General features: G+C 36.0%; 3 protein-coding genes across 3 annotated transcripts in view; all 3 read right to left on the reverse strand.

Annotated features, from left to right (window-relative positions):
* Window positions 1-1,392: 1,392 nt before the first annotated feature.
* On the reverse strand, window positions 1,393-2,738 carry LOC142350005 (origin recognition complex subunit 2-like). The gene has a single exon (XM_075401896.1). It carries the CDS (start codon window positions 2,702-2,704, stop codon window positions 1,577-1,579), a length of 1,128 nt encoding a protein of 375 aa, XP_075258011.1. The 5' UTR covers window positions 2,705-2,738; the 3' UTR covers window positions 1,393-1,576.
* A 5,250-nt stretch (window positions 2,739-7,988) lies between these two features.
* LOC142349258 (putative MFS-type transporter YhjX) lies at window positions 7,989-10,174 on the reverse strand. Its single transcript, XM_075400700.1, has one exon. The coding sequence runs from the start codon at window positions 10,066-10,068 to the stop codon at window positions 8,134-8,136; it is 1,935 nt and encodes a 644-aa protein (XP_075256815.1). The 5' UTR covers window positions 10,069-10,174; the 3' UTR covers window positions 7,989-8,133.
* A 3,400-nt stretch (window positions 10,175-13,574) lies between these two features.
* Window positions 13,575-27,854, reverse strand: part of LOC142349791 (protein kinase C iota type-like) — a 35,657-nt gene continuing 21,377 nt past the window's right edge. The window contains exons 7-8 of the mRNA XM_075401563.1: window positions 15,255-15,404; window positions 13,575-14,845 (exon numbers count right to left, since the gene is read on the reverse strand). Of these exons, the coding sequence (XP_075257678.1) occupies window positions 14,217-14,845; window positions 15,255-15,404 (779 nt within the window). The 3' untranslated portion in view covers window positions 13,575-14,216. The remainder of the gene's footprint in view (window positions 14,846-15,254; window positions 15,405-27,854) is intronic.

Here is a 27,854-nt window from a genome sequence, read left to right on the forward strand (position 1 = left end):
CTTCATACTAACCAGTCCATGGTCGATAAATTCAGTCAACTGAGCACGAAGAGATAAATCACTGTTGACGAGAAAGTTTTCGCGACATTGTAAGTAACAGTTTTGGAACATCCCCGCGCATTTCGAATCATCACTGTTTAGGTAAAAACTGATTATCAAGTTCATGGTTACCACGGCTCCAATAGTGATTTTGTTAAATTTAATTAATTCCTGAGTTTTGTCTTCATTTGTTCATTTTGTAGTCTTGACTTAGACTTATTGATAAAAAAAACATGCAATTGTATATCTAAAGAGGCATTAGCTAAACTATCTTAGCTTTCGGTTGATAACCGGTGGCATGAAATGTTTTGACAAATATCAGTGGTTGGCTTAACTTCAAAAAAATGTATCTTTGCTTCGCTATGTGACAGGTCCCCTTCACTTACAACTGAAATTTTTTTAGATCTATTTAGCGGTTTAACGGTTTTAAGTGATGAGTTTATCATTTTTATACTGCAAGTTTTTTAAAAAATTTGTGATCTTTTGATAGTTCCCTATACATGTGGCTTTTTGGGCTCTTCTGACATTATGACAGCTCATATTAGCATTCAAAAGAAGCCCAATTAATTATATATAACAAGGAATAGCATATAGTTTTCAGTTAACATGGTTCTTATTATTTTCTTGCACTTTGCCTTAATTCTCGTACATTTCAGTAGCTTCCTATGAAGATTTAAATTGAATTTATTTTATGCATTCAACTGCTAGCTAATGATTTCAATGACTGAAATTAATTGTTATCGAAAATACTGATGTTATTTGAATTTTAGCCTTTTTGGTTTTCTTTTTGAAAACTTGTACCTGGTCTCATTCATGGCACCAGTTCTTTCATGGCTTTGACAATGAGTTCACAAAAGAAAACTTTGATACTCGTCAATAATTGTAATTCTTTTTGTTGTTTTTCACGTAACCCCTTTAAAAGAGGCCCTATTGATTAAATAGGTGCAAGTTAACATATATAATCTTTTCACTTAATAGCTCAATGTCTTCAAGGTTTTCGTTAACAATTTGTGAAATTTTGAGTCCCCTCTGAATTTGTTGATATTTTGCAGTCTTCACTTGCAGTATCCCTAATGACAGGTCCCATTCGCTTCCTAAGGAGTAGCACGGAATCTATCATTTTAGTTTTTGAAGTTATTTGCTTTCAAACAAAGAAACATTGTCGAGGATCATTAGATGAGAGCACTTGAAAGTATCATTAATAAAAAAGAAAATAAAGGAAAATAGAGAGAAAGCTTCTCGCCGGGGTGCTTTATTGAATTGCTCGCAAAACTTCGCCAATTCTAGCCACAATGACTGTTATAAATTGATGTCTGAGCTCGCTTGAGCAGCGTCGTTCAAAATAGTTAAAACTGAAGCGACGAATTGTTAAAATTCAAAATACCAAATTTCAAATACGCAAGATAATTAAAATCCAGATTTAAATAAAGCACGCGAAAAAAAGCTTATAATCAAAACAGCGAATAAAAGACCAGACAACTATAGTCGTTTATAAAAATGGAAATTTCCGTACCCGGCTTCCCATCAAGTAGAGGTCTCAATTTCTGTTGTTTTCAAGATACGCTGACATGACAGACCGAGTTAGATTAAGAATAATCAGCTCACCGCCTTCCGAATTTTTCTTCATACTAACCAGTCCATGGTCGATAAATTCAGTCAACTGAGCACGAAGAGATAAATCACTGTTGACCAGAAAGTTTTCGCGACATTGTAAGTAACAGTTTTGGAACAACATCCCCGCGCATTTCGAATCATCACTGTTTAGGTAAAAACTGATTATGACTTCTAGAATCTTCTTAGCATTAGGGGTCAAGCTAGCTGCGACGTTAGCCAACGAGGAAAGAGCAAGAGCTCCGCTTGAGTTATGCAAAAGGCTGTTTTCGAAACTAGTTTCAATTGTGTAGTTTTCGTAAGTTGTACAGTCGAATTTTAACCAGTTCATTTGACATTTAGATTCCGTATCCCATAACAAATCCGCGTTAATGTGGTCAATACTAGCAACAATATGAGTTTTGGGTATTTTTGTCAAGTTTAACAACAACTGTTGCAATTTGGGGATTTTAACCATGGCAGAATCCATGCTGGGAATAACAATAAACAAATCAATATTTTTCCTCTGAAAATGTTCCGCAAATTCGGAACAAAATTTGTCCAAGCTGTTAGGTGTAAATTTATTTCCGAAATCAATATTATCAGATAACGACGACATTATATGTTTCATAGTCAATCCTGGATAGAAGCCCTTGATGACAACATGGTGAAAATGTAACAAGTAAGCTTGTCTGAAGTCTTCAATCAAGCTAACTTTCGACCCATAACCATGTAGTAAAATGTTATAACCAAAGTACATCAGCTTCAACCATTTGAGAAAATATCTGTCCTGGTATTTCTCCTGTAAAATATCAATGTTGCCCTGATGTGAATCTGTTAAGGTTTTCAAAATTTTCGAGTATTTCTCGGAATCAATCAGAGGAACTTTGCTAGCATCCAGACCACTTGATGGGCCACCAGAATTCGCCGAGGGCTGATTAGAGCTTGATTCAAAGAAATGCTGAGAAGATGCAGCGAATTGTTTTTCCAGTGCATTTTTGCCTTTCTTGCGGAAAGCAAAGGTGGCAGTAGTCTTCTCATCGATGAAGTCGTCATTTTCTTCCAAATTTTCCATTGCTGTCTGAAATTAGCGGAAAATCATACCTCGTCGTAAAAATGGAAGAAGATCGTTCTAATGCGTTTACACAAAAATGTTTTCCACTGAAGGCAACATTGTTTTCGAAAGATTGAGCAAAAGAGCTAATACCAATCAAAATTATATATTATTAATTATTCCGACCCCCACTTCAAATGGGTTTTTTGTTCAGTCAAATTTGGCTGATCGATATAATCATCGATGAGAGTTGAGAGTGGTATCATTAGAAAGCACCTGCATCCTAGAAAATGGAAATAAAAAGATTTTTTCGAATTTCGTTTTTACAGGATTATCGAGGATTACAGTTTTGTGGATATTCACTTTTTCCATATTTTTTGCAAAAAAAGTTTTGCTATAATACAAAAAATGTTAAAATTTTTAACGTTAGAGTGTTTTTGTTACCGTTAGAGATAGAAGAGCACTGCTGAATTGTTTGATTGGAATTCTCTTCGGCTAAAATTTTTGATAAATTTTCAACATTCAGAGTTTTCTCATCAAAAATGGCGCAGAATATGCTTTTTTGGTCCATTTTGATTAGGTTTGCCCAAAGTAGAGACCTAAAAACCAATATTACAATCTCGGTAAACACCAAGAGAGAGGTAGTTGAAATTTGGAGACCTATAAAAGTCTTCCTTAAAAAATTTGCCGTTTTTTTGCAAATTGAACTCACTAATTATACAAAATGCATCGTTATTATTTTTCAAAAAATTCACTTAACAATTGATCTCATTCGCAAACATTTGTTCTCATGTCTTTCGGGCTTAGACATTTTGTTTCATAAGAATTTTGTGAGTCTTAGATAAGCTTCAATGTTTGCCACTTTTTGTTGTCAATTTGAGATAGTCATTATACAAAAAAAGGTTATATAATGTTCTGGAGAGACGCGAGTGAAGATTAAAAATCCTCGCGGTTAATATTTGCGGTTAATGTTTGCGGTTTTTTGCTGCCAATTTGAGACAGTCATTATATAAAAAGGCTTTATAATATTCTTGAGACGCGAGTGAAGGTTTAAAATTCTCGCGGTTAATATACAAAAAATACGTTATACTGTTCTTGAGAGACGCAAGTGAAGATTAAAAATTCTCGCGGTTAATATTTGCGGTTAATGTCTCGCGGTTAATGTTTGCGGTTTTTTGTTGTCAATTTGAGATAGTCATACAAAAAAAGGCTTTATAATGTTCTTGAGAGACGCGAGTGAAGATTAAAAATTCTCGCGGTTTATATACAAAAAAGGCTTTATACTGGTCTTGAGAGACGCAAGTGAAGATTAAAAATTCTCGCGGTTAATGTCTAGTGGTTAATGTTTGCGGTTTTTTGCAGTTAATGTTTGTTTCTGTTTATTTGCAGCTTAGTATCTCTATAAGACAAGTTACAACCCTTATCTAGTGAACTACAATTTGCTTTTTATAACCGTTTTATTTTCCTCAAATGGTCTCTGTTCCAGGCACTGCGAGTTTCCAAAAAATAATGTTGATTTTTGCATCATTGGGTTTTTAGGTTTTTGTTTCTCTTCCGCAGGTTTCTGTTTTCTCTTCCGCAGTATCATAATATTGGGCGGTCCTGTTGCCCTATGAAAAAACGCAAGGAAAAACTTTTTAAGGTTCTTAGTTAACGGCTTAAAATTTATTTGACTGGAAAATATTATCGCGCCACTTTTGAATTCTGTTTTGCCGTTCTTCTTTTGCTCTTTTCTTGTCGACTTGTTACCAAGTCGCATTGAAGAAAATTTCCATATTTTTTTCTAATGAAGTACAGGTTCATTTTTCATTATAAGTTTTATCTGATGCCATTTTGATTTTATTATTAATGGTTTTTAAAAAATGGGCGGGACGAGATTTGGGTCGGAATTAATATGTGAAATTATTTGATTCTTGTCGCTCTTTTCTGGAAGTCACAATAATGACAGGTCTCATCGGCCCTCTAAGGTAGATTGTTTTATTCATTTAGTGCTTTGTTGAACGATATGTTATTTTTTTCTCTTCCTCATTTAGTAGACAATTAAGTGAAAAATGTAGATGAGCGGGGTCGGAACATTATGTGCGAACTCACATTACGAAGCCTCCTTGTTTTTTTTTAACTTAATTATCTTCTAAAAAAAATCGGCTCGTTGCCTGACTTCATTAACTTGCTCACAACCCAAGCTACTGTTTGACCCAGTTATATACTGCCTTTCCTAATGGTGTTTTTCTCTTTTTTTAATGGTAAAACCGACAAAAGAATAGTATTCAAACGAAAAAGAGAAAAGAAATATAGAAAAGAAAATTTCGCAGAAACTCTGCAGGTTTCAAAAAAGTTACCTTCATTTCAAACATCAATCATTATGTTCCTACCTTCGCACCTAAAAATACATTGCATCGAATCACCTTCTCTAAAAATAACTTTTCCGAAAAGTTTGCCTAAGCAATAAATTGTGTTTCTTAGCAAGATGATACACATTAATTGAGAGCCAGATATCTTTCGATTATTAGACTTCTAGACAAAATACAAAAAAATGACAATTAAAAAAATGGCCGGAACTTTAAAATCTCACAACTTTTTTTGATAACTTAAAATTGATTTCTTATCAAAATTCAAAAGAATCGAAGAATGATTGAAATTGTTATAAAAATCAAAGGAGCGGTAAAAATGATAACAGTTCGGAGAAAAAATCAGAGAAACTACAAAAAACAATTTTATCTTATTAATGATTCTCGGACAAATCACCTACAAAGAGGAGAATTATGTGCAGAACTAATAAACTCTTTATCTAAACATATGGCTTTAAACTCCAAAAAATCAAAAGAATCTCAATAACTGAATTGCGCAAATGCAAACAGGAAGTCGTGAGGAAATCGGACAGTCAAAAGAGAAACAGTAAACACATTGTTCAATATACCGCACATGAAATTATATTCACGCTACATTCGGTTACATATCACTTTCAAAGTAGCATTTATTCCGTAACCTGCTGATTTTTCAATAGCTGTACAGCTCCGATGTGAAAGAAGTCAACCTCAAAATTTTAACCTCAAAATAATCGAAAAGTGGGAGCATATCTTCCAAAAACAAACAAGTAGGAATATAATTAAATTTTTAAAATTCAAAAAACAAACAAGTAGAATAATAATTAAATTATTAAAATTCACGAAAAGGTTTCAGTTTGTTTATGAACGCAGAAACTGCAAAGAAGTACCTAAAAGCAACCAGTAATTTTTGGTCAGGTGTTAATTTTGGCTCTTGACCAAGCTAGGACTAAAACGTAACTTTTCGTAGTTTTACAATGTTCGTTATGAGCTATCGTCATTTTTGAGTGGACATTCTCATAGAACTCATCGATACTTGATCAATTATGTCAAATCTCAATTCTTTTCCTGAAAGCTCTAGAATTTAATCTTCCTTCATCTCATTTTTTTTCAAAATGAAAAAAGGGTAAAAGTTGGTCAAACTGGCTAAAAGTAGGCCTGGTGGACGCACTTTCTAAACGTTTTTGAGTTCTATAGTGACAGTACCAGAATATATCAAATATGTCATCTGAGATAATCACAAAAACTCATAATAAAGAAAAAACTGATCACAATATGAGGCGAAATTAACATCAAAAGCTACAGAATTTTGTTTTCACAATTTTTGATGTAATTAACGTACGAACAGACAATTCGAGGACCGCAACGTAAATGGTTAATCTGGGATGTTAATGAAAAAACCGTAACTTGAAGCCGAAACTTCGTAGAAGATGTGTTAAGTGTATCTGTAGAAAACGGAATCTCTCCGATTCAGACAACGTCTTAAGTCTGATAAACCAAGGTCTTTTACCGATTGGGTACAAGCTGGTCCTGTCAGATCTCCTTCTTTTGTACAAAATACTTGTTGTTTAGACAATTCTGAATCCATTTGATTTCTGAGAGATCAAATCACACAACTGCAATACAGGATCCAGCGGCAAAGTCTTGATTTATGCTAGAGAGATGAAACAGAAGCGGTGTGAATTTTTTTTATCGTGTAGCTAAGTATAACAATGTGCTTTCATTCACCTACAATCTTTCCTGGTATACGCCTCTGATGAATCCCAAAACATTCCAAAGAAAAAGGACAAAACTCTGAGACAGAAGCAATATATATTCAGATACTACTGCGATCCTTCTGGATGGAATCCATTCGAAAACCTTAATCAAAACTGAACCTTCCCTAAGTGGCGCAAAACCAAGATAGTGGAAACCATGTTTGGTTTGAATTCATTTTTATTATTATTATTATTATTATAATCATTATTATTATTATTATTATTATTATTATTATTATTATTATTATTATTATTATTATTATTATTATTATTATTATTAATATTATTGTCATCGAAAATCGTTGAAATATAAAATGTTGCCAAAATTTGTTCAAAACATTTTCCAAAAAAGTAATAAAGTGTCTGAGTAAAAAAAATGGGGCCAGCATAAATTTCTCTCATTTTTCAAAAAAAAAAACGTGGCCACAAAAAACCGTTGAGCAACCCCAGTATCATTGCACATAACTCCTCCGGTTCTTCTGAAAACAGCTTGAAAATAGTGCAAAATGTACCCCAAATAACAAAAACTTTGCTTTGCTCCTCATAAAATACGAAAAGTCTACAGTTAAAACATACTAAGCTCTATAGCATCACTAATGTGATACAACTCACAACTTTCTAGGTCGAATATATCAAGCGGTCAAAATTGAATAAACCAAAGCAAACGAACTGACGTCGGATGAATTTAATTTAGTGAGCTTCAGTTGGGGTGGGGATAGCAAGCGGAATAAATTCAGGCATTAAGTGATATTAATAGAGACAACTACTTAAGTTAGACAACTACTAAGAATTAGAGTTTAAGAATGGCTCGTTGGCTAGTAGAAAACTGCCACCAATTCAGTTCACATGTTTCAGCTTCTGAGTGAGAGAGCTATTTACATCACACAGAGCGGAAGAAGTTGAGCGCGAAAAAGTCTCGAAAAGTCAAACTGCTCAACCGAGCAATAAAGATTCCGGAACAAAATTCTAGAGGAAAATGGCAAAAAGGTCAAACACAAATTTTGCACTCAACTACAATAATAGCTTCGAACATTATTCGATAGCAATTAAAAAACCAGTAGATCATACAATCGCCTTTCTCATCAACGCCCATTCTGGATTAATTCTTGAACTGTTATAAATTTATGATTGATCAAAAATGCTGAAACTATTACAATTTAAATATATCTAAGACAACTAAGAGCTTTAAAACGCTTTTCTTCTCAGGTTCCTCCTTAGGAAAAAACATTTGACAATTTTATATCAATAAGCCGTATTTTGAAAATTGTATGATACAAAATTAAAGATAACTGAACTAGGATGTGAAACTAAATTCAGATCTTAAAATAAAGCTATAGCTACAAGTTTGCTCAGATACGAAGTTTGCAGACTACGAAGATTTCTTATCAGCAGCGTCGACCAACTTCTCGCTCTCCGGAATCTCGTCTGTGATAGATTTGCTTTCGATATTTTCTTCTGTTTCATAGTATTCCGGATTCACAGGACCGACCATGTAATGAGCCAACGCAGCCACACTCATAAGTCCGGCAATAGAGTAAAATGATGTGTTGTACATAAAGGGTGTAGGGTCTTGTACATTCGCGGGCACAATTTCCATCAATTTATTGATGGTCATTGTCTTGGCTTTAATCAGTTCGTCCGCTTGCGAAATATCGACACCAAATTTCTGTTGAAAAATTGCCGGGTCGACCTTTTCAAGTAACCCGTTTATGGCCGATTTTTCGCCCATATTGCGAAGAGATAGAATCATAGAAGGTCCAGTAATTGCTGCCGCGCTGGATGCAAGCAACATTCTACCGTGATTAGCACCAACATATTTCGGCCCAAATAGATCTGCCTCGTATGCGGGTAAAATAGCATACACACCACCCATGAAAGATACCGCAAGTGAAGTAGTCCCGCAAAAGATGGCTAAGGGCAAGGCAGATTTAGTCTGAGCTATTTGTGATACGATAAATGGAAAACTGAGATATAAACCCAAGGAACCAAAAGTGAACATGTGAAAAACCTTTCGACGGCCAACGTAATCGGAAAGAACGCCCCATCCAATACGCCCACCAAGGTTTCCGACTGATAACATTAAGATATAACTGGAGGCAAAGCTGGCGGTTACAATGTCAGGCAGAAGTCCTCCAAACGTGTCAGCCATTAAAGGCTTGCACACACTTAGAAGACCCATACCACCTGATCCCAAACATAGTAAGGTGGCTGCCAGACCATAAAACTGAGGCGTCCTCATAACTGTATCTACGTGCACGTTTCTTTCGACCTTAACAGGGGTTCCGGTACTGACAGTTGCCATTGATTTGTTCATTTCTTCCGTGTATTTGGGATGCGGAACTCGGATCAAGGTAGCGGCAGTCAACATTGCGGCACTGTAAACAGCTCCGATGACCATAAGCGCGGATGTAGCACCAGTAGATCCGGATCCAACGATATAGTATCCCTCCGATAATCCCTTATGAGATAATTTTGCTAAATCGGCTGCGTTTGCGTAAACAACTTCAGCCAAGCTGCCATCTGATAAACTTGCAAACATTTTTCCATCTTTCAGAGTGTAGTCCAATGTTTGTCCAAGGTAGGTTGGCATTTTAGCAAATTTACTTATAAGGTAGTTGACACTTGGAACAAACAATAAAGAGCCAGAACCGAAGCCCATAATTGTCAAACCAGAAGCAACCCCTTTTCGGTCGGGGAACCAAGTCATCAAAGCCTGAATAGGCGGCGTGTATGCTAGACCAAGGCCAGTTCCACTTAAAACACCAAACCCAAGATAAATCAAGGGCAATGAATGCGTGCAGGCACCAATGCCAGTGAGAGCAAAACCTCCCCCGAAGCAAAGTCCCGACAGACCCATTGCTACTCGCGGTCCAACTTTCATTTGCCATTTACCCAATGCAGCGGCCGAAAGCCCATGAAGAAAAAAGACAACTGACATCGGAAGCGAAACTTGAGCTAAAGTCCAGTCGTTTGCTGCACTGCAGACAAATCCGTACTCTTTGGATAAATGTCCGGCAACCGCTGACCAGCCATATGGCGCGCCAATGCATAAATGGGCAAGAAATGGTGGCACGGCCATTAGCCATCTCGCTTTGAATTTCTCATTGGCTACGACTGACTTCGGTCCCAGATATTTGTCAAAAAATGACGTCTTCTCAGGTAGTGACTGAGTCGAAAGCTTTGCGGTTTGTGTTTGTGATAAACTTCGTTTGTCGATAACTGAAAAGCTCGATAATGGATGTCTTAATGAATTCAACCTAACTGTGTTAGCAACTGATCGTAACGAAACATTGTGTAGATGCATAGCTAGCCTGAAAAATAGGCAATTTTTGTAACCGTCTAGAGAGCTGAATAAAATGCAATAAATAATTTAGTAGCACGCTAATATTGACTTTGAATTAACAGACTGGCAAACAGTAAACAATTTTTCGCTTCAGCGAGCTTGAAAAATAGCCACCATTCATAACGAGAAAGACTTTATGAGCATAATACTCTTTCAAAGCTAAATATGAAAAAGAATAAAATCTAAAACATTTGAATTAAAAGTCACTTTATTCTGTTATTAGTGTAAGGCAATAAAATCGATTTATGAAGAGATAGAACGTAAAAAGTTGTGAATGTTCTGCAATGAAGAAATTAATCTTTACAGGTTTTAACTCATTATTTATTCAACAGGGTCGCAAAAAGGCAACGTCGTTGATGAAGAACTAATCAGTAAATGCAACGATCTTCGCTTATTACAGTAACCATACCCGATCTTCTGATGCTCCAAAGCATAGAGGTATGTGGTGGCGCACAGGTTCATAAACAATTAAACCATGTTTTAGATCTGCCACCCCCTCCCCCCCTAAAAAAATTGATTCTGCCCAAAATTGTTCTTTATTAGCACGAGTGTACAAACTACTTCTTATTTTTGAACTGATTAAGATCTGTAGAGCCAGATCGGTGGTGCAATTAATTAACTACAACTTAAAAATGTTGTAAAGTATAGGAATATCAATTATTGAAGTTTTTTTTCTATGGGGAAAGGAAACTGTTCATAAACTCTGCCGAAATCCGAGTGTTCTCAATGATGGGTAATACTGGATTACAATTTTCTCCAACATGGAATCAGAAAGTGCAATGCAATTCAATCATGGGAAAAGTTAATCATTGAAACTAACGATTTCACTACCAGCAGATTTTAATGTAACAACGACAGCAAGCAGAAAAAAAAACATACCCGGCAGATTGCCGGAAAATAGCCGCCGTTGATTCCAATAAGCATGATTGGGATTGAACGAATAGAAGATATTGAAAAAAAAAGATTTTTGTACAAAAAAAATTTTAAGTCCGATTTATTTTGATGGCATTTCGTAGTTCAACATACTTGTGTTTCTTAGAGAGAGGCTACAGGGGCTACTATAAATACCAAACATACCCGGCAGATTGCCGGAAAATAGCCGCCGTTGATTCCAATATGCATGATTGGGATTGAAAGAATAGAAGATATTGAAAAAAAAAAGATTATTGTACAAAAACATTTTTTAAGTGCGATTTATTTTGATGGCTTTTCGTAGTTGAAGATAACGTACTTCTGTTTCTTAGAGAGAGGCTACAGGGGCTACTATCAATACCAATAAGCATTAGAGATGGTAACTAAGACTTATAGGAACGACGTTCAAATAGCGGGCATCTAAAATTGGGCTTTATGGGTTTATCCCGTTTCTACTTCTGACTTCAATTTTTATACTGACTCTGTTCATTTTGAATTGCTTTGCTGAGCAACTGATGTTCAAAATCACTTTTAGCAGAATGAGAGAAGAGAGAAACTAGTCTAGAGAAGTCAAAAAGATATCACGCAAAATGTTGAAAAAGCGGCAAAATGAGGTAAAGCGAAAAATTTTTTTATTCGACGAAGTAAAAAAAAATAGGAGCGCTATAATAGCCGGCTGAGAAGATGAGGCGGCTGTTAATAAGCACAAGAGATGGTAACTAAGACTTATAGGAACGACGTTCAAATAGCGGGCATCTAAAATTGGGCTTTATGGGTTTATCCTGTTTCTATTTCTGACTTCAATTTTTTATACCGACTCTGTTCATTTTGAATTGCTTTGCTTAGCAACTGATGTTCAAATTCACTTTTAGCAGAATGAGAGAAGAGAGAAACTAGCCTAGAGAAGTCAAAAAGATTTCACGCAAAATGTCGAAAAAGCGGCAAAATGGTAAAGCGAAAAAAAGTTTGACGAAGTAAAAAAAAATACGTCCGCAATAATAGCCGGCTGAGAAGATGAGGGCGGCTATTAAAAATGAACACTAATTCAGTCTTCCGTAATAAATAGTAAAGTTTTTCAAGAGACGAGTACCGTTACCTTAAGAGCTCTTCTTTTGCATATCAAGATGTTCCCAAAGAGAAGGGTGAGAGATAGCTGTGTTTTCACCTGACATCTCCCTTTACATTGAAATCCTAATGAGGCCTGAGTAGGACTTATCTCTCTTTTCTGTAGGAATTGGGCATGTGAATAACCTTCGAAACACGGGAGAAACGGTGCAATGCAACTGGGTTAGGCAGTAGCAATACCCGGGAAAGACTGAATTTGCTGCTTTTGACGGAAAATGAACTGTCACATCAAAATGAAGGCTTCATCAATTATAATTGTAACGATTCTTAAAGATCAGAAGTTTAATATTTAGGATGCTATTTTTATCAGACTGTACATATGGAAGAACGTAACAGTCAAATTGGGCAAGCCAAAAAGCCGTTTGTTAAAAGGAGAAACATCTTCGCTATTAAAAACCCTTCGCTCAAGGGCAGACATCAAGTTTTAAAACGCAACGTTTATCCAAACTTTTCGTACCATAAAGAAGTATGAACCAGAAGGAAGATGGATAATAGAAAAAGAAAAATGATGTTTCCATGTCATGCAAATTATCTCATCGAACGCAATGAAGACTCAAGTATTACTTCGAGCTGGATGTATGAGAGAATATAGAAGAGAACACGAACCGGGCAGCTCCGATTTCTTTGGCATCTATCTTAAAAGAAAGAAGTTGGAGCATACTTCAGACAAAAGGAAAAGATGAAATAAAATCATATGAAAAGCAAAAAATCACGTAATCAAAACGTTCACATGAATATTTTCCTTAAGGAAAACCTAACGACTACCATAATCGCCTCAAACTGCGTTCGAGAGCAATTAATGAGCTGGAGCTGACGTTTTCCATTTAAGGAGTGAAACTGAACAAAAACTAATGACTAATGTCGGATGCATTGCTCTCGAACGACTGGCTAGGAAAGCTATTTAGAAGGGGGCATAGGATAGAGAAACTTTTATGGTGCAAACACCTTTGGCCAGGAACAAGTCAGGGACAATAAACACTACGCTACTCAAGGCTATGACTACGATCATTCCTCACAATCGGTGAGCGCGCAATTCAAATCACAAAAAAGTCAAAAAGTCAAGCGTGAAAAAGTCACCCGAGAAGTGAAATCGAAAGGTTGTGAAAGAAAACGTCAAGCAAAGTTGTAAAAAGGAAAAAAAAGTTGAAACTAACTTTTGAAAAAGCTGTTAATCGAAATGTAGAAAACAGTGAAGCAAAAATTTTTGCGTGAAAAAAGACACACCCGTTTACAATAATTGCTTCAAACTTCGTTCGAGAGCAATTAAACATCCTAACACTTGGAGCACAAGGATTATGATATTATTTTAGTCGACGTACAGGCCGTAATATAAGTTTTAATCGTATTTGCGGTCTCCATTTTAGATTTACTATACCTTCCTAAAATCAATTGAATAAACTAGCTATTGTCAAACTAATTTCTTACGCGGTCACTGCTACCTATTTTTCTTAATAGTTCTCATCAAAAACAACGTTGCCAGTTAAGAACAAAAAAGGACAGATAAAGTAAACTAGCAGCGGGTAGGCTTGTGTGTGAAGTGTGATAGATAGAGAGATATGCAATTCAGGAGGAAACAGCGCAAAGCAGCAGGATGATTATGATGATGATAATTCTTATGATCTTTGTTAGGTGAAGAATGAAAAGAAAACAGGGTTAGACAGCGCACTCTTTTTATGCGATGTTCTTTAAGCGAAAATTTTTCTTCTCGAATCGACCTATCACTAAATTTTAGTCAAGCGAACTGGCCGAGGTATTAGTTGAAACGATTCAGTTTTCAAGTCTTTTAAGAAAGTGCCCTTCGAGAAATCTGTGAAAGAAAAATTTTGCTGGCTGATTTGTGGGTTCTTAAATTCAAACTGTTATGTGAGGATACCTACATGAATGAGAATAAGGTTCATGAATTAAAACAATCAAATAAGGAAACGGAATGTGGAAACTTAAATCTTTAAATATCATCAACTATTTTACAGTTCTGATTTGCAGGGGTAATCAAAGTGCTACACTAATTAAATTGCGCAATGTATTCTTAATTACGTCATCAAAATTCACAATTAAGTAATTATGACACAGAATCAAACGTTGTCTTCGCTTGACATTAGAAGAGGATTTACATAATCGAAGCCCTCGAACTCTGATTGGTCAATTCCTTCAGTTGAACCAGCTGTCTTGTCAGGTGTAAATTGCACAGGTTCGTCTGTAAATTGGGGGTCAAAGTTATTCAAATCAGACTCGTCCTCAATAGTTGGCCTGAATGGGGGTTCAATCTGCTTTCGTTCCAGTTTTTCCCAATCAATTGACCGGAAAAACGGATGATTTTGAATGTGAATATAACCCTCAGCGGGATCACAGCCCAACCTATCTGCAGGGTTCTTGTTCAAAAACCCTTTCAAAACCGCGGATGCTTTGGGCGATAAAGATCTGGGGATTCTGATTGGTTTTTCTAGAATGATCTGGAACAAATACTCTTCTGTATTCTGGACATTGTCAACATTTAGTAAGTCAAACGGTGACCTTCCGGCAAGCATCTCGTACGTCAGGACTCCCAGCGCCCACCAGTCGACGGAAAACCCGTATTCATCGCCTGTCAAGAGCTCGGGTGCAATGTAGTTTGGGGTTCCGCAGAATGTGCCCGTGGTATCGTAGTAACCCATATTCTCTTTACACATTCCGTAATCAGTCAGTTTGACGTGACCTTCATCGTCTAAAAAAACAGCAAAAAATTCTACTAGTAATAACCCATTCTGTTACTCTCTTGCCCGTCTTGTAGAAAACATTCTTAAAAGTTTAGACTGATTCATATTGAAGATTCGATTGGACTAAACTGGACAGGATCCCATTGGGTTGGAAGTGTTTAAGGAGCAATGTTTAACATAAATCAACCTCATCTATCAGCAGGCATTTAACTCAGAATAGGAATAATAGCAGTCTCAAAAATTGTCTCGGCTATTTCGATTAAGGTTTATCTTTTGGTCTAAGATCGTGTTATTACTTGAGCATCGAGACATCTGGGCATCTCAAATATGGCTTTGAAGAACAGCTGTATGGTGGCCATCATATCATGTCTTTATGCAGATAAACTTCAGGTTGAGTTTTTAATTGAACTAACTCACCTAGCAAGACGTTGTCTAGCTTGAGGTCGCGATAGATGATGCCTTTGTCATGAAGATAATGTAATGCACTGCATATTTCAGCAGCATAGAAGCGGCCATGCTCTTCAGGAAGCTTCTTTTGACGCTGCATGTGGTACATCAGGTCACCTCCTAAGCACCAAAAATATCAACTATTACCTTTTAGAATTCGTTTTCAGACTCGCATAACCCCGTTGTCTGTCCTCATCTTTATCTTCGTAGGCAAAAACATGTAGAAACCGCAATAGTGTGAGTTATTTAAACTAATCAGAGTCTGTGCGAAGAGACCACAAAAATTCGCATGACAATTTTATTAATATCAGTTTTAATCTTTTCGTCCCAAATCTCTCTTCAATATTGACATATCTGGCGGGATTAACACAGTCTCGCTTTCTTCATGGAAAAATAAGAAAGAAACAGCTGTGTGAATACACTGTCACTTAATACGTTCAAAATACTGATTAGAATTTAGACACTGGATTTTGCCCTGCTAGACCATTTTCCATAATTTTGGAAGTCGGAAAAGCATTTTCAAAGCATCTCAAAACCTTTCTGAGACAAAGCCAACTCTCAATTCATTTTGATCGGCCAAATGAGACTGAACAAAAAGAAGCCGAACGCGCATTATTTTCCTTACCCATGACAACACGTACCTTAATGAAGAGTTTAAAAATGGCGGGTAAAGGAATATAAATTTCTGGAAACCTTATTTTCCTGGCGGAACTTAACACTGAAAATGGCTCCAACAAACGACTCAGCTTTTTTTCAAGGGCGTTCTACTAGTTTTGTTAGTCGCCGCAGAAGTAATTGTTCGGACAAAGTCAGTCTGGCATAAAGCTCTTAAACCCAAATCCTGGAAGGCTTGAGCAAGATGAAGGCCGCATCCACAACTCTCGATACAGAACAAAACCTGCGATGTTTGAAACTTAAAATTCAAATAGTATTTCATGTACGGTATTTCTATCAAACCCCTCTCAAACGCATCCGGCAGAAAATTTTAACAAAAAATTTAAGACACACGTTACAAATAGGAAAAAATTCAATATGAATCACAATCTCGTTCGAACAAAACAAGGGCTAGAGATTCAAGCAAAATTAGAACAAAACTAAGTATTCGGTCTCTGTCGCAACCTCATTAGATTGGCCAAAAATAGCCACCATTGATTCCCATGACCACAATTGGGATCGAAACAAGAATAAAAAAAATATAAAAAATCTCAAATTTGTCAGCTATTTCGATTGGGCACAGTTCTGTTTCTTAATAATACAAAGAAGTATCGAAGCAAGAAAGGACTAGACTTGGTAACGCAGACTAGAGACAGCTACTTAAAATCGCTTTCATCAAAATGAGCTAAGGATGAAATTAGCCAAAAAAGGCAAAATTCAATTAAAATACCGAAAAAAAATTGGTAAAATTAGGAAATTTGGCAATTTCTGATTCACAAAGTAATAGAAATTAGTACCAACATAGTACCCGACTGAGAAGACGACGGTGGCTAATAAAAACATCGATAGAATCTTTCATCGATAGAATCTAAACATCGATAGAATCTTTCAGAGGAAAGATAGAATCTTTCATTGTTAACGTCAATTGCACTTTGGAGAAATCATCTCAGAACTCAAAACATAGCTCGCAGATTTGAAGTGTAAAAAGAAAGACCTGTAGTCTCAAAATAAAACAAAATAACTGAAGAATTGCCGGAAAGAAGCAGCCGTCGGCCCGCTTTACGCACATTGGGATTGAAACAGAAGAAAAAATTAAGAGATAGCAATTGGCAAAAGTTTTCTAAGTGTCAAATTGTTTTTCTTATTTGGTGTGTAAATTCTGTTTAATCGGTTAGTTTCTAAAATTACACGTAATTCAGCTTCTAAACTGAATGCATAATACTAATTCCAGCTAAAAACGCTTTAATGAACTTTGAGAACCTGATGCATTATGATTTAATGACCGGGCTTCATATGTTTATCCCGTTTCTTTTCATTTTGCTCTTTTGACTGTACTGTATTCACTACACAACGTAATTCAAAACGAGAAATAATTTAAAATCCATTCAGTTGAAACAGTGAGTGAAGTAAGTCAGAATTCAAGCGTGAAAATCGTGACATATGTAAAACGAAAAACGTGATCAAAAGGTAAAGTGAATAAAAAAAACAGTACAAGTACTGAAAAACAATCCAAAGAATTAAAAGAAAAAGCAAGCAGTCAAACATCTGACCATCAAACCAAATGATTTTTATGAATCAAATGGAAAAATAATTTCACAAAAAATAGAAATAATAACGTAAATCGAAATGTAACTTCTAGGCTAATCATGTAAAATACTGTTCTTTAGCAAATGTGCTGCAGATTCGATACAACTTTCTAATATCAACTTCAAAGCCAAAGTGGTAATTCTTTTATTCTGCGCATCAAGCTATCAACAACGTCAAAAAATATTGACGACTTGAGTTCAAGAAAACTGAATCGCTAAAATTCCAAAAAACTAAAAAAAAACTATAAGATGATTGCAAATTTGTCTTTTATAACTAACAAAATTCACATGTTTGTCATTGAGACCAATTCATCCTTGCAAAGATATAAATAATAAATAAATTACAGGCCAGCAGAAATCAGTTTGCGTATAATAGATCGAAAAAAGTTAGATAAATAAAGCTAAAATTTTTGATCCAATGTTCTCAGACGACCACTTTACGACACCAAAACCTATCTGATAACACAAACAAGCTTGGAAAAATTTCATCGGCGCCTAAAAATTGACAGAGTCGAAAGAGAACAAATTTCACAAACATGAAAAATGAGAAATGTTGAACAAAAATTGCTAAAATTTCTCATATTATTGAACTTAAAGCTATTCACTATACAATCTTTATGCCCTCGAAAAGATACAATGGCCCCTAAAGACCGGGAAACTCAACAAATGAAAAACATTTAACAAAAACTTGCTTAAACTCCTCAGATTAATATCTTCAAAGACATTTAGTTGTCAAAAAACATCCAGTAATCATCTAAAAACCCACGAAAAACTTCACTGGCCCCTAGAAACCGAAAAACTTGAAAAAATGACAAACATTTTCAAAAACATGAATATACTGGCAAATTTTAGTAAAAGTTTGTTAAAATTGCAAAGATTATTATCTTCAAAACTATTTAGTTGTCATAAAACAACTATCCCGTAAACATATTTGAAACCATGAAGAGCTTCATTAGCCGTTAAAGATCAAAATACTCAAAAATTACAAACATTTTCAAAAAACATTTTCAAATTGGCAATACTCAATAAAATTTGCTCAAATTCCTCAGATTCATATCTTCAAAACTAAATAGTTGCCTAAACAACTAAATAGTTGTCTAAACATAAAAAAAACCTTCAAAAATGAAACAATTGCAATTTTAATGAAAATTTGCTAAAATATTTCATATTGAAATCATCAAATTTAATTTGTTGTCACCTAAGACTAATCTTTAACCCAACTTCAAGCTCTACAAAAGATTCTTTGGCCCTAAATATCGAAAAACATGAACAATTCCAAAAATCCAATAAAAAAATTCAAAAAATGCAAAAATTGCTACAAATTTTTGTAATTAAGTTTGGATTACCAAAACAGATACATCAAAGAAGATTGCTGATAAACATTTCTAGCTGTCAGAAGACCACTAGGAGCTTTAACCAATATCAAATGAAGACTCGTTTGGGAGAAAACTCCCAAAATAAACAAAAAAGCATGAAAAACAGGACATTTTCTAGTCAAAAAGTTCAAAAAGGGACTTTTCACCTTGAACTTAGACGCTGCATTGAACACTAAAGAGAATCCTAAAATCCGCTGAGAACCTCCATTGCAACTTAACACCCGCGGAGCTTTACCAGTTTATCACGTTTCGAAAGCTAAAAAGTCATAAGAAAAAACATCTTTGGAGTTTAAAAAAGAAGCGCCTAATTAATAGCCGATGAGAAGCGTACGGCGGCTATCAAAGTTTTTTATACAAGTTGCGATTTCCATAATCAACTCATACTTCTGAGCTGTAATGCAGCCCTCAAAAAACATTCAAATAGAGTAAGATACCTCAATTGACCTCAACTGCGATGAATAAGGCAAGCAAAAATCATTTTGAGTAAAGGAAGTCAAGTTTTACAAAAAAAATATTCACAATTTGCACGAATGAACAAAAGCTGAACTTAAGAGAGCATGAGGATATATGGTCGTTCAAAAAGAAATCAAGATCCAAGAGAAGGTCAAAAATAGCTCCTCTTTGTTGTCACTATTGCAGCGATTAATCAGAAAGATCAAACACACAGCCTAAGAGAATAACAAATGCAAAATCATTGCAAAACGATCGAAATGTCGCATCTAATCTTGGTGAGCAAGTCAAAATAAAACTCGTATAAATAGTACAGGAGCATATCACAGGTTAATCTAAAAGCCAATCTAGAAAAGATAGGCAATAAGTTGCCTAGCAAAAAATTGTTCACTCGAATGAACAAAAAACCAGCTCCAATGAATGTTACAATGCCATTGCAGGCTGTTCAGTAAAAAAATTGGATGAATGAAAAAAAGCTGAACTTAAGAGAGCATGACGTCATATGGTCGTTCAAAACGAAATAAAGATCCAAGAATAAGGCCAATAATGGCTCCTCTTTGTTGCCTCTATTGCAGCGATTAGAAAGAAAGATCAAACACACAGCCTAAGAGAACAACAAATGCAAAGTCATTGCAAAACGATCGAATTGTCGAATCTAATCTTGGTGAACAAGTCACAATAAAACTCGTAGTATAAGTATAAATAGTACAGGAGCAAATCACAGTTTCAACAAAAAGCCAACCTAGAAAACATAGGCAATAAGTTGCCGGAAAAAAATTCGCCGTTTACACTCAAGCACGCATAGTGATTGAAACAGAAAAAGGAGAAAACTTCAAAGTATTTGTTTCTAAGTGTCAAAAGTGATATAATTTGGTTAACAGTTTCAGTTAGATTCCAAATTATACTAATTCAGCTTCTAACCTGAACACGATTAATTTTAATACTAATGCCAGTTATCAATCACGTAATACAAAAATAGTGATAGTTCAAAACAAAATATTATCAAATGACACACAGTAACCGGTTCATACAGAAAACCGAGGAAAGGGAAAGTTGATAACAAAGGACAGCAACACGCAAGAACAAAAAACACGCAAGTAATAGGCTAAGAAAGTTGTCAACGATTAGAAAAACATAACCAACTAACATCGGGCAAATTTCTCTCAAAAAACCAGCGAGCGGTTTGCTTTGATACTACCCAGCTGGGCGTTACCTGTTTTTCAGGTTTTTGAGGGCGAAAAGTCAAATAGGCAGACAAAAAATCACATACAAAACTACACGCGTTTTTTATTTCCTGCTTCAAAATTTACTCCAATAAACTTGAAACAAAAAACACTTCTGCAAAGCATCTGTTCAAATCGTTAACATAACCGACAAACATCGGGCGAATTGCTCTCAAACGACCGACGAGCAGTTAGCTTTGTCAGTAGCTAGCCATGATTTATTGAAGCTAGCGCTAGCTTGATTCGACTCTTCAACTTTGGTTTGCTAGCTTTGTTAGTAAACAAATCAAATAGAAAACTGATATTTAAAAAATTTGCAAGATATTGCAAAATTTAAAAGAAAAGCTTCCAGATTTCGCAGTGAAAATGTTCAAAACTATTTTTTCTCTCCTGAGTTGTCAAGTAAACGATCTGCAAGACTTGAAAAACTTCGTCGGCCAATAATAATAGTTAAACTTAGAAAAGGACAAAAACACTCAAAAATTTTGAAAACAATCGCAAATTTTAACAAAATCTTGCTAAAATTCGAGACATTAAAATCTTCAAAACAACTTCATTGTCTCAAGAGACTATCCATTATCACTATTTCAATCTTCAATTAGTTTTACTGGCTCAAAAACATCCACAAACTTGGAACATGGTAATAATTTTTCGAATTTAAATATTGATAACCATTCCATGAATCTAGAAACTACTCGACAGCTTTTCATAAAGCCTTGGAGGAGGGCCCTAGGACCCTGGTGACGGAAAAAATGATAAAAAAGTTAAGATTCACGAAATTTTAAAATTGCAAATAATTTTAAAATTGCTGATCTTAAAATATTGAAAAACCTTTCAATACATCTAGAACATATGCAGTAACCTAAGCTCAAACATTAGAGGAGTTTATGTGGCTGTTGAGATGTCGAAACCAAGAAAACGACAAAAATTTTCAAAACTTGAAAAAAATTAGTAGTTGCAAAAAAAACTGCTATAATTTGTGATAAAAGTTGTAACTAATCCATGGCCAACAATTATTTTTCAGTATCTCAATATTAAACCCTAACGGAGATTTTCTTTTAGGCTGAAAAATCTGAATAAATGACAATAATGACAAATAAACTGACAATAGCAATAATAAACTGACAAAAAATGTTAAAAAAATTTCAAATTTAAAAAAGTTCTGTCAGAAAAAAATGCTGAGATTCGTGGTGTTGATCTCGAAAAACAATTCATTACAATTAGAAATTATACAATACCTACTTTAAAACCCTAGAGGAGGTGTATCGAGTCTTGAGGCTGGAGAAACCTAAAAACCAACAAAAACTTGAAAAAAATGAAGTTTTATTAAAAAAAAAAATTGAAAAAATTTGTCATATTATTAAAAAATTGAAAGCTACTCCATGGCATATAAAATTGCTTCAGTAACTTATTATCAAACCCTTAAGGACGTTTTCTGGCCCCTGCGTCTGGAAAGAAGTGGATAATAAAAATAAATGTCGAAAAAATTGGAAACATTTGCAGGTTTTGTCAAAAAAAGGCTAAAATTCGTGATGTTAAAATGTTGAAACCATTCCACTACCACTACAAACTATGCAGTAAACTAATATAAAACACTAGAGGAGGTTTCTTGACATCTAGGGCTGAAAAAACACAAAAAATGACAAAAATTTTAAAAAAACTTTGTGAAAATTAGTATAAAATTGCGTGTTTTTAGCGATTGGTTGTTGGTCAGTAGCCACGGGAGGCGGGGGGTACATCGCGGGTCTGATGGGGAGGGGCGTGGGAAACAGTGGGGTGGGGGGCAACAGCGCAGTGGGGGGGGGTGGGGCAATGGGGGGTCAACAGTGGGGGTGTCGTCAACCTCTAAGAACCGCCCTTCACAACATAAGTATAAGTCTCCGAAACAGTTTGAGCTGAGACAGAGCTGAAAGGCTCTAAGAGCACTTAATGCCCGCTGGGCGCTACCTGTTTATCCCGTTTTTGAGGACGAAAAGTCCAAAGCGTCAGACGAAAAATCGGTCAAGCTAAAAATCGCATAAAAAAGACCGACAGGACTATTATAATTGCTACAAACTTCGTTTGAGAGCAATTAAAAATGCCACGCCGATGCTCTTCGAGTCATAAAAAAGAGCGCCTGAATAATAGCCGTTGAAAGGCTGACGGCAGCTATTAAAAACAATTATCACTTTAGATGCTCATTTTAATTACAAATGCCTCAGATAAAAATGCTTGAGCAGAATAACGTAAAACTGAGTTTTTTCAATTACTTTCACCGGTTAACTGATTGTCAAAAATAATTAATTCAAACACATGATAGAACTACGATAGAAATCAAATGCAGTTCAGTGTTGTGACCAACATTTTTCTCCAACTTTGAATATAAAGCAATCAATCAACTCGGAGGGTTTCTTGCGTAGAATGTCGGCACCATTTTCAATAAGAACCAAAAACAATGGGGGAGTAACTAAATTCACTAGGGGGAGGGGGGTTTCAAATGACGTCATTAGATGTTATTATATACCACCATAACCACTAATAAAACTTAAAGTAAAAAGATTACACCAAATCCGGCGCACTTTTCAGTTGACTTCTAGAAGTAATCTCCCGCCACATGAGTTCAGCTGCTGAATATTGTGAATTAGAGAAATTTAGATCCCGCAAAACGAGAGTCATGGACGCAAAAAACATTCGAAAAGTCAAAACGGTCAAGCAGAACTTTTCCAAAGACGACAGAATACCGGAAACCACCCAAAGAATCGTGTGCAATATAATCGTAAATCAAAAATATCAATGGAAAAGATCAGATGTTCTAGATAAAACGAACTAAAAAAGCGAGAGAAATAAATTAATTGCCTAATAGAACAAAAAAAGTTTTGAACAAAAAGCAGACGGAATTTTAAGGGAGTGGGTTGGTGAAGGGGTTGATGGATGAAGGGGGCAAGAAAGTGATGAGGGGTTATGTATGTGATGGGGGGTGGGGAAGTTTGGTAGGCGTGGTGAGGGGGTAGCTAGTAATGCGGGCGGTATGTATGTGGGGGCAATGTTTGATGTTTGCAATGATTTGAATATGGAGGAGGGGGAATGTTATGGGAACACAACTTCCCAAAATGACCTGTTCACCTTTAATAACAGCGCCTAACTATTGTCTTAGAAATTAAGCTAAACTTCAACGATCGCAAACAGAATTCAACGTTCTAAAAGATGAGTCAATGTTAGAAAACAAGTCCATTTAGAGAGTGAATTAAGTTATTTACGATTCTTTTTGAAAAAGGAATGACACAAAGGATAGGGCACAACTTCGTTGAACCGTGCACTTAGCGCCTACTACAGCTCTAAGAGTTCACATCTCGTCTAAGGCTCTTCTAAGCGACTGAGTGCCCTCGCGTTCTCCGATTTTAACTCGTTTCTTTTGACAAAAATAGGAAAAAACGGTCAACATTTTGAATTTAAAAAGACCTACACGAAAACAATAACCACTTCAACATTCGTTTGGAGAGCAATTAATCAAGCAATTAAATTTAAAACTCACAGCCAATTTCTTTGAGAAAAAAGTCACGCATATAAAAACATCGCCGTTAGACTTCCCGACAACAACCGCAAAACTCACAGCGAGGCCCTCCAGTTTTCGAAATCAACTAGACTACAGACAAAAAACAGCTTAGTAACGTTAGGCGAATTGTCCTCAAGCGATTGGCAATCGTTGGTTTGTCAATAGCTACGTCCACCTTTGTGAGGCCAGCTTTAGTTAAATTTAGGAAGGATTAAGTGGTGGTTTAAATGGTTGGGAGTCAAACACCAATAACAGCCCTTAACAGTGGGAATTTGTCTCAAACTGTGAATCTCATATGTTGAGACTCTCTGGGCTTAACCGTTTATCTCGTATTTGAGGTCTAAATGGGAAATGGTCAGAACAAAAATTGACAAAATGAAACCTCGATATAACAGATGCATGACAGAGGGATTACCTAATTTTAACAGTTGAATGACCTCTATTCAACATGATTTAAAAATTACCATATCCTTTTAGAGTTAAGAATTGAGTGCAGAAATCATATTATTGAGGTAAGTCATTCAGTCTCAAACACTTATCACAATAGTGGCCTAATAACCTATACAGAATGCAGTAACAAAAGGGTCTGGCACAGCAGTAAAAAAACGTCTCACGATGAAGACAATGAATTAAAAAAGACCTCCAGAACTACCATCGAAAGAACAAAAATCTAAATACAAACGACTCACGTCGGGCCACTTGCCCTAAAACAACTGGAGAGCAATAGAAGTCGTCAGTAGTTAGCTACCGTTTAGGGAGACAAACCACATGACCCCATAGGGAAAAAAAATACACCCAGTGTGCTCTGCCACTAAAGAATCTAAATGCCAAGACAAAAAGAACAAATGCAGGAAAACTAATAAAAATCAATAGTACTTTATAAAAACACATTGTCAAAATTGCAACAATCATTAGCAATCAACTGAAAACGTTCAAGCAGTCCACTTAAGCCTTATTTAAAGACATCCACAACTAAAACAACCACCTCAACATTCGTTCGAGAGCAATTAATCACGCAAGTTAGAACTTACAGCCGATTGCTCTGAGAAATGAAGTCACGCATATAAAAAAATCGCCGCTAGATCGACCGAAAACAGCCGCAAAACGCACAGCGAGGCCCCTTAGTTTTCGAAAACCAGACTACAGACAAAAAAACAACCTACTAACGTCGGGCGAACTGTTTTCAATCGACTGGCAATAGTTGGTTTGTCAATAGCTACCTCCCCCTTTGTGATGCCAGCTTTAGTTAAATTGAGGCAGGATTAAGCGGTTTAAAGAGAAGGGAGTCAAATCCCAATAACAGCCCTTCAGAGTGGGAATTTGTCTCAAACTGTGAATCTCATATGTTGAGACTCTCTGGACTTAACCGTTTATCCAGTATTTGAGGACGAAAGGGGAAATGGTTAGAACAAAAACTGACAAAATGAAACCTCGCTATAACAGATTGATGACAGTGGAATTACCTAGTTTTAACAGTTGGATGACCTCTAATCAATATGGTTTGAAAATTACCATATCTCTTTAGAATTAAGAATTGAGTGCAGAAATCATATTATTGAGGTAAGTCATTCAGTCTCAAACACTTATCAAACTAGTGACCTAAGTACCTAAACAGAATGTAGTAACAAAAGAGTCTGGCAGAGCAGTCACAAAAGACGTCTCATGAAGAAGATAATGAATTAAAAAAGACCTCCAGAACTACCATCGAAAGAACAAAAATCTAAATATAAACGACTCACGTCGGGCCAATTGCCCTAAAACAACTGGAGAGCAAAAGAAGTCGTCAGTAGTTAGCTACTGTTTAGGGAGACAAACCACATGACCCCATAGGGAAATAAAAAAATACACCCAGTGTGCTCTGCCACTAAAGAATCTAAATGCCAAGACAAAAAGAACAAATGCAGGAAAACTAATAAAAATCAGTAGTACTTTATAAAAACACATTGTCAAAATTGCAACAATCATTATCAGTCAACTGAAAACGTTCAAGCAGACCACTTAAGCCTTATTTAAAGACATCCACAACTAAAACAACCACCTCAACATTCGTTCGAGAGCAATTAATCACGCAAGTTAGAACTTACAGCCGATTGCTCTGAGAAATGAAGTCACGCATAAAAAAACATCGCCATTAGATCGCCAGAAAACAGCCGCAAAACGCACAGCGAGGCCCTCTAGTTTTCGAAATTAACAAGACTACAGACAAAAAAAAACAACCTACTAACGTCGGGCGAACTGTTCTCAATCGACTGGCAATAGTTGGTTTGTCAATAGCTACCTCCCCCTTTGTGATGGCAGCTTTAGTTAAATTGAGGCAGAATTAAGTGGTTTAAATAGAAGGGAGTCAAATCCCAATAACAGCCCTTCACATTGGGAATTTGTATCAAACTGTTAATCTCATATGTTGAGACTCTCTGGGCTTAACCGTTTATCCCGTATTTGAGGACGAAAGGGGAAATGGTCAGAACAAAAACTGACAAAATGACACCTCGTTATAACAGATGGATGACAGTGGGATTACCTAGTTTTAACAGTTGGATGACCTCTATTCAATATGATTTAAAAATTACCATATCCCTTTAGAATTAAGAATTGAGTGCAGAAATCATATTATTGAGGTAAATCATTCAGTCTCAAACTCTTATCACAATGGTGACCTAATAACCTACACAGAATGCAGTAACAAAAGAGTCTGGCACAGCACTAAAAAAAGACGTCTCACGATGAAGACAATGAATTAAAGAAGGAAGCCCTCCAGAACTATCATGGAAAGAATAAAAAGCCAGCTAAATATAAACGACTCACGTCGGGCCAATTGCCCTAAAACAACTGGAGAGCAGTAGAAGTCGTCAGCAGTTAGCTACTGTTTAGGGAGGCTAGCCTCAGCATAGCTGAAGGGCGTGGGCGAGCTTCGGTTATGTGAAAAATACCATTAAAGACCACAAGATTTATTTATTTGCTTCGAACTTCGTTTGAGTGCAAATAATAACTGGCCATGAACATTACTACAAAACCTAATTTTCATAGTCAACAAACCACATGACCCCATAAGGAGATAAAAAAATACACACCCAATGTGGCCTGCCACTAAAGAATCTAAATGCCAAGACAAAAAGAACAAATCCAAGAAAACTAATAAAAATCAATAGTGCTTTATAAAAACACATTAACAAAATTGCAACAATCATTAGCAATCAACTGAAAACGTTCAAGCAGTCCACTTAAGCCTTATTTAAAGACATTCACGACTAAAACAACCACCTCAACATTCGTTCGAGAGCAATTAATCACGCAAGTTAGAACTTACAGCCGATTGCTCTGAGAAATGAAGTCACGCATATAAAAACATCGCCGCGAGATCGCCCGACAACAGCCGCAAAACTCACAGCGAGGCCCTATTTTTCGAAATCAACAAGACTACAGACAAAAAAAACAACCTACTAACGTCGGGCGAACTGTTATCAATCGATTGGCAATAGTTGGTTTGTCAATAGCTACCTCCCCCTTTGTGATGCGAGCTTTAGTTAAATTGAGGCAGAATTATGTGGTTTAAATAGAAGGGAGTCAAATCCCAATAACAGCCCTTCACAGTGGGAATTTGTATCAAAGTGTGAATCTCATATGTTGAGACTCTCTGGGCTTAACCGTTTATCCCGTATTTGAGGACGAAAGGGGAAATGGTCAGAACAAAAACTGACAAAATGAAACCTCGTTATAACAGATGGATGACAGTGGGATTATCTAGTTTT

This window comes from Convolutriloba macropyga, chromosome 11 (assembly GCF_964194025.1).
Source record: "Convolutriloba macropyga chromosome 11, txConMacr16.3, whole genome shotgun sequence".
NCBI lineage: Eukaryota > Metazoa > Xenacoelomorpha > Acoela > Convolutidae > Convolutriloba > Convolutriloba macropyga.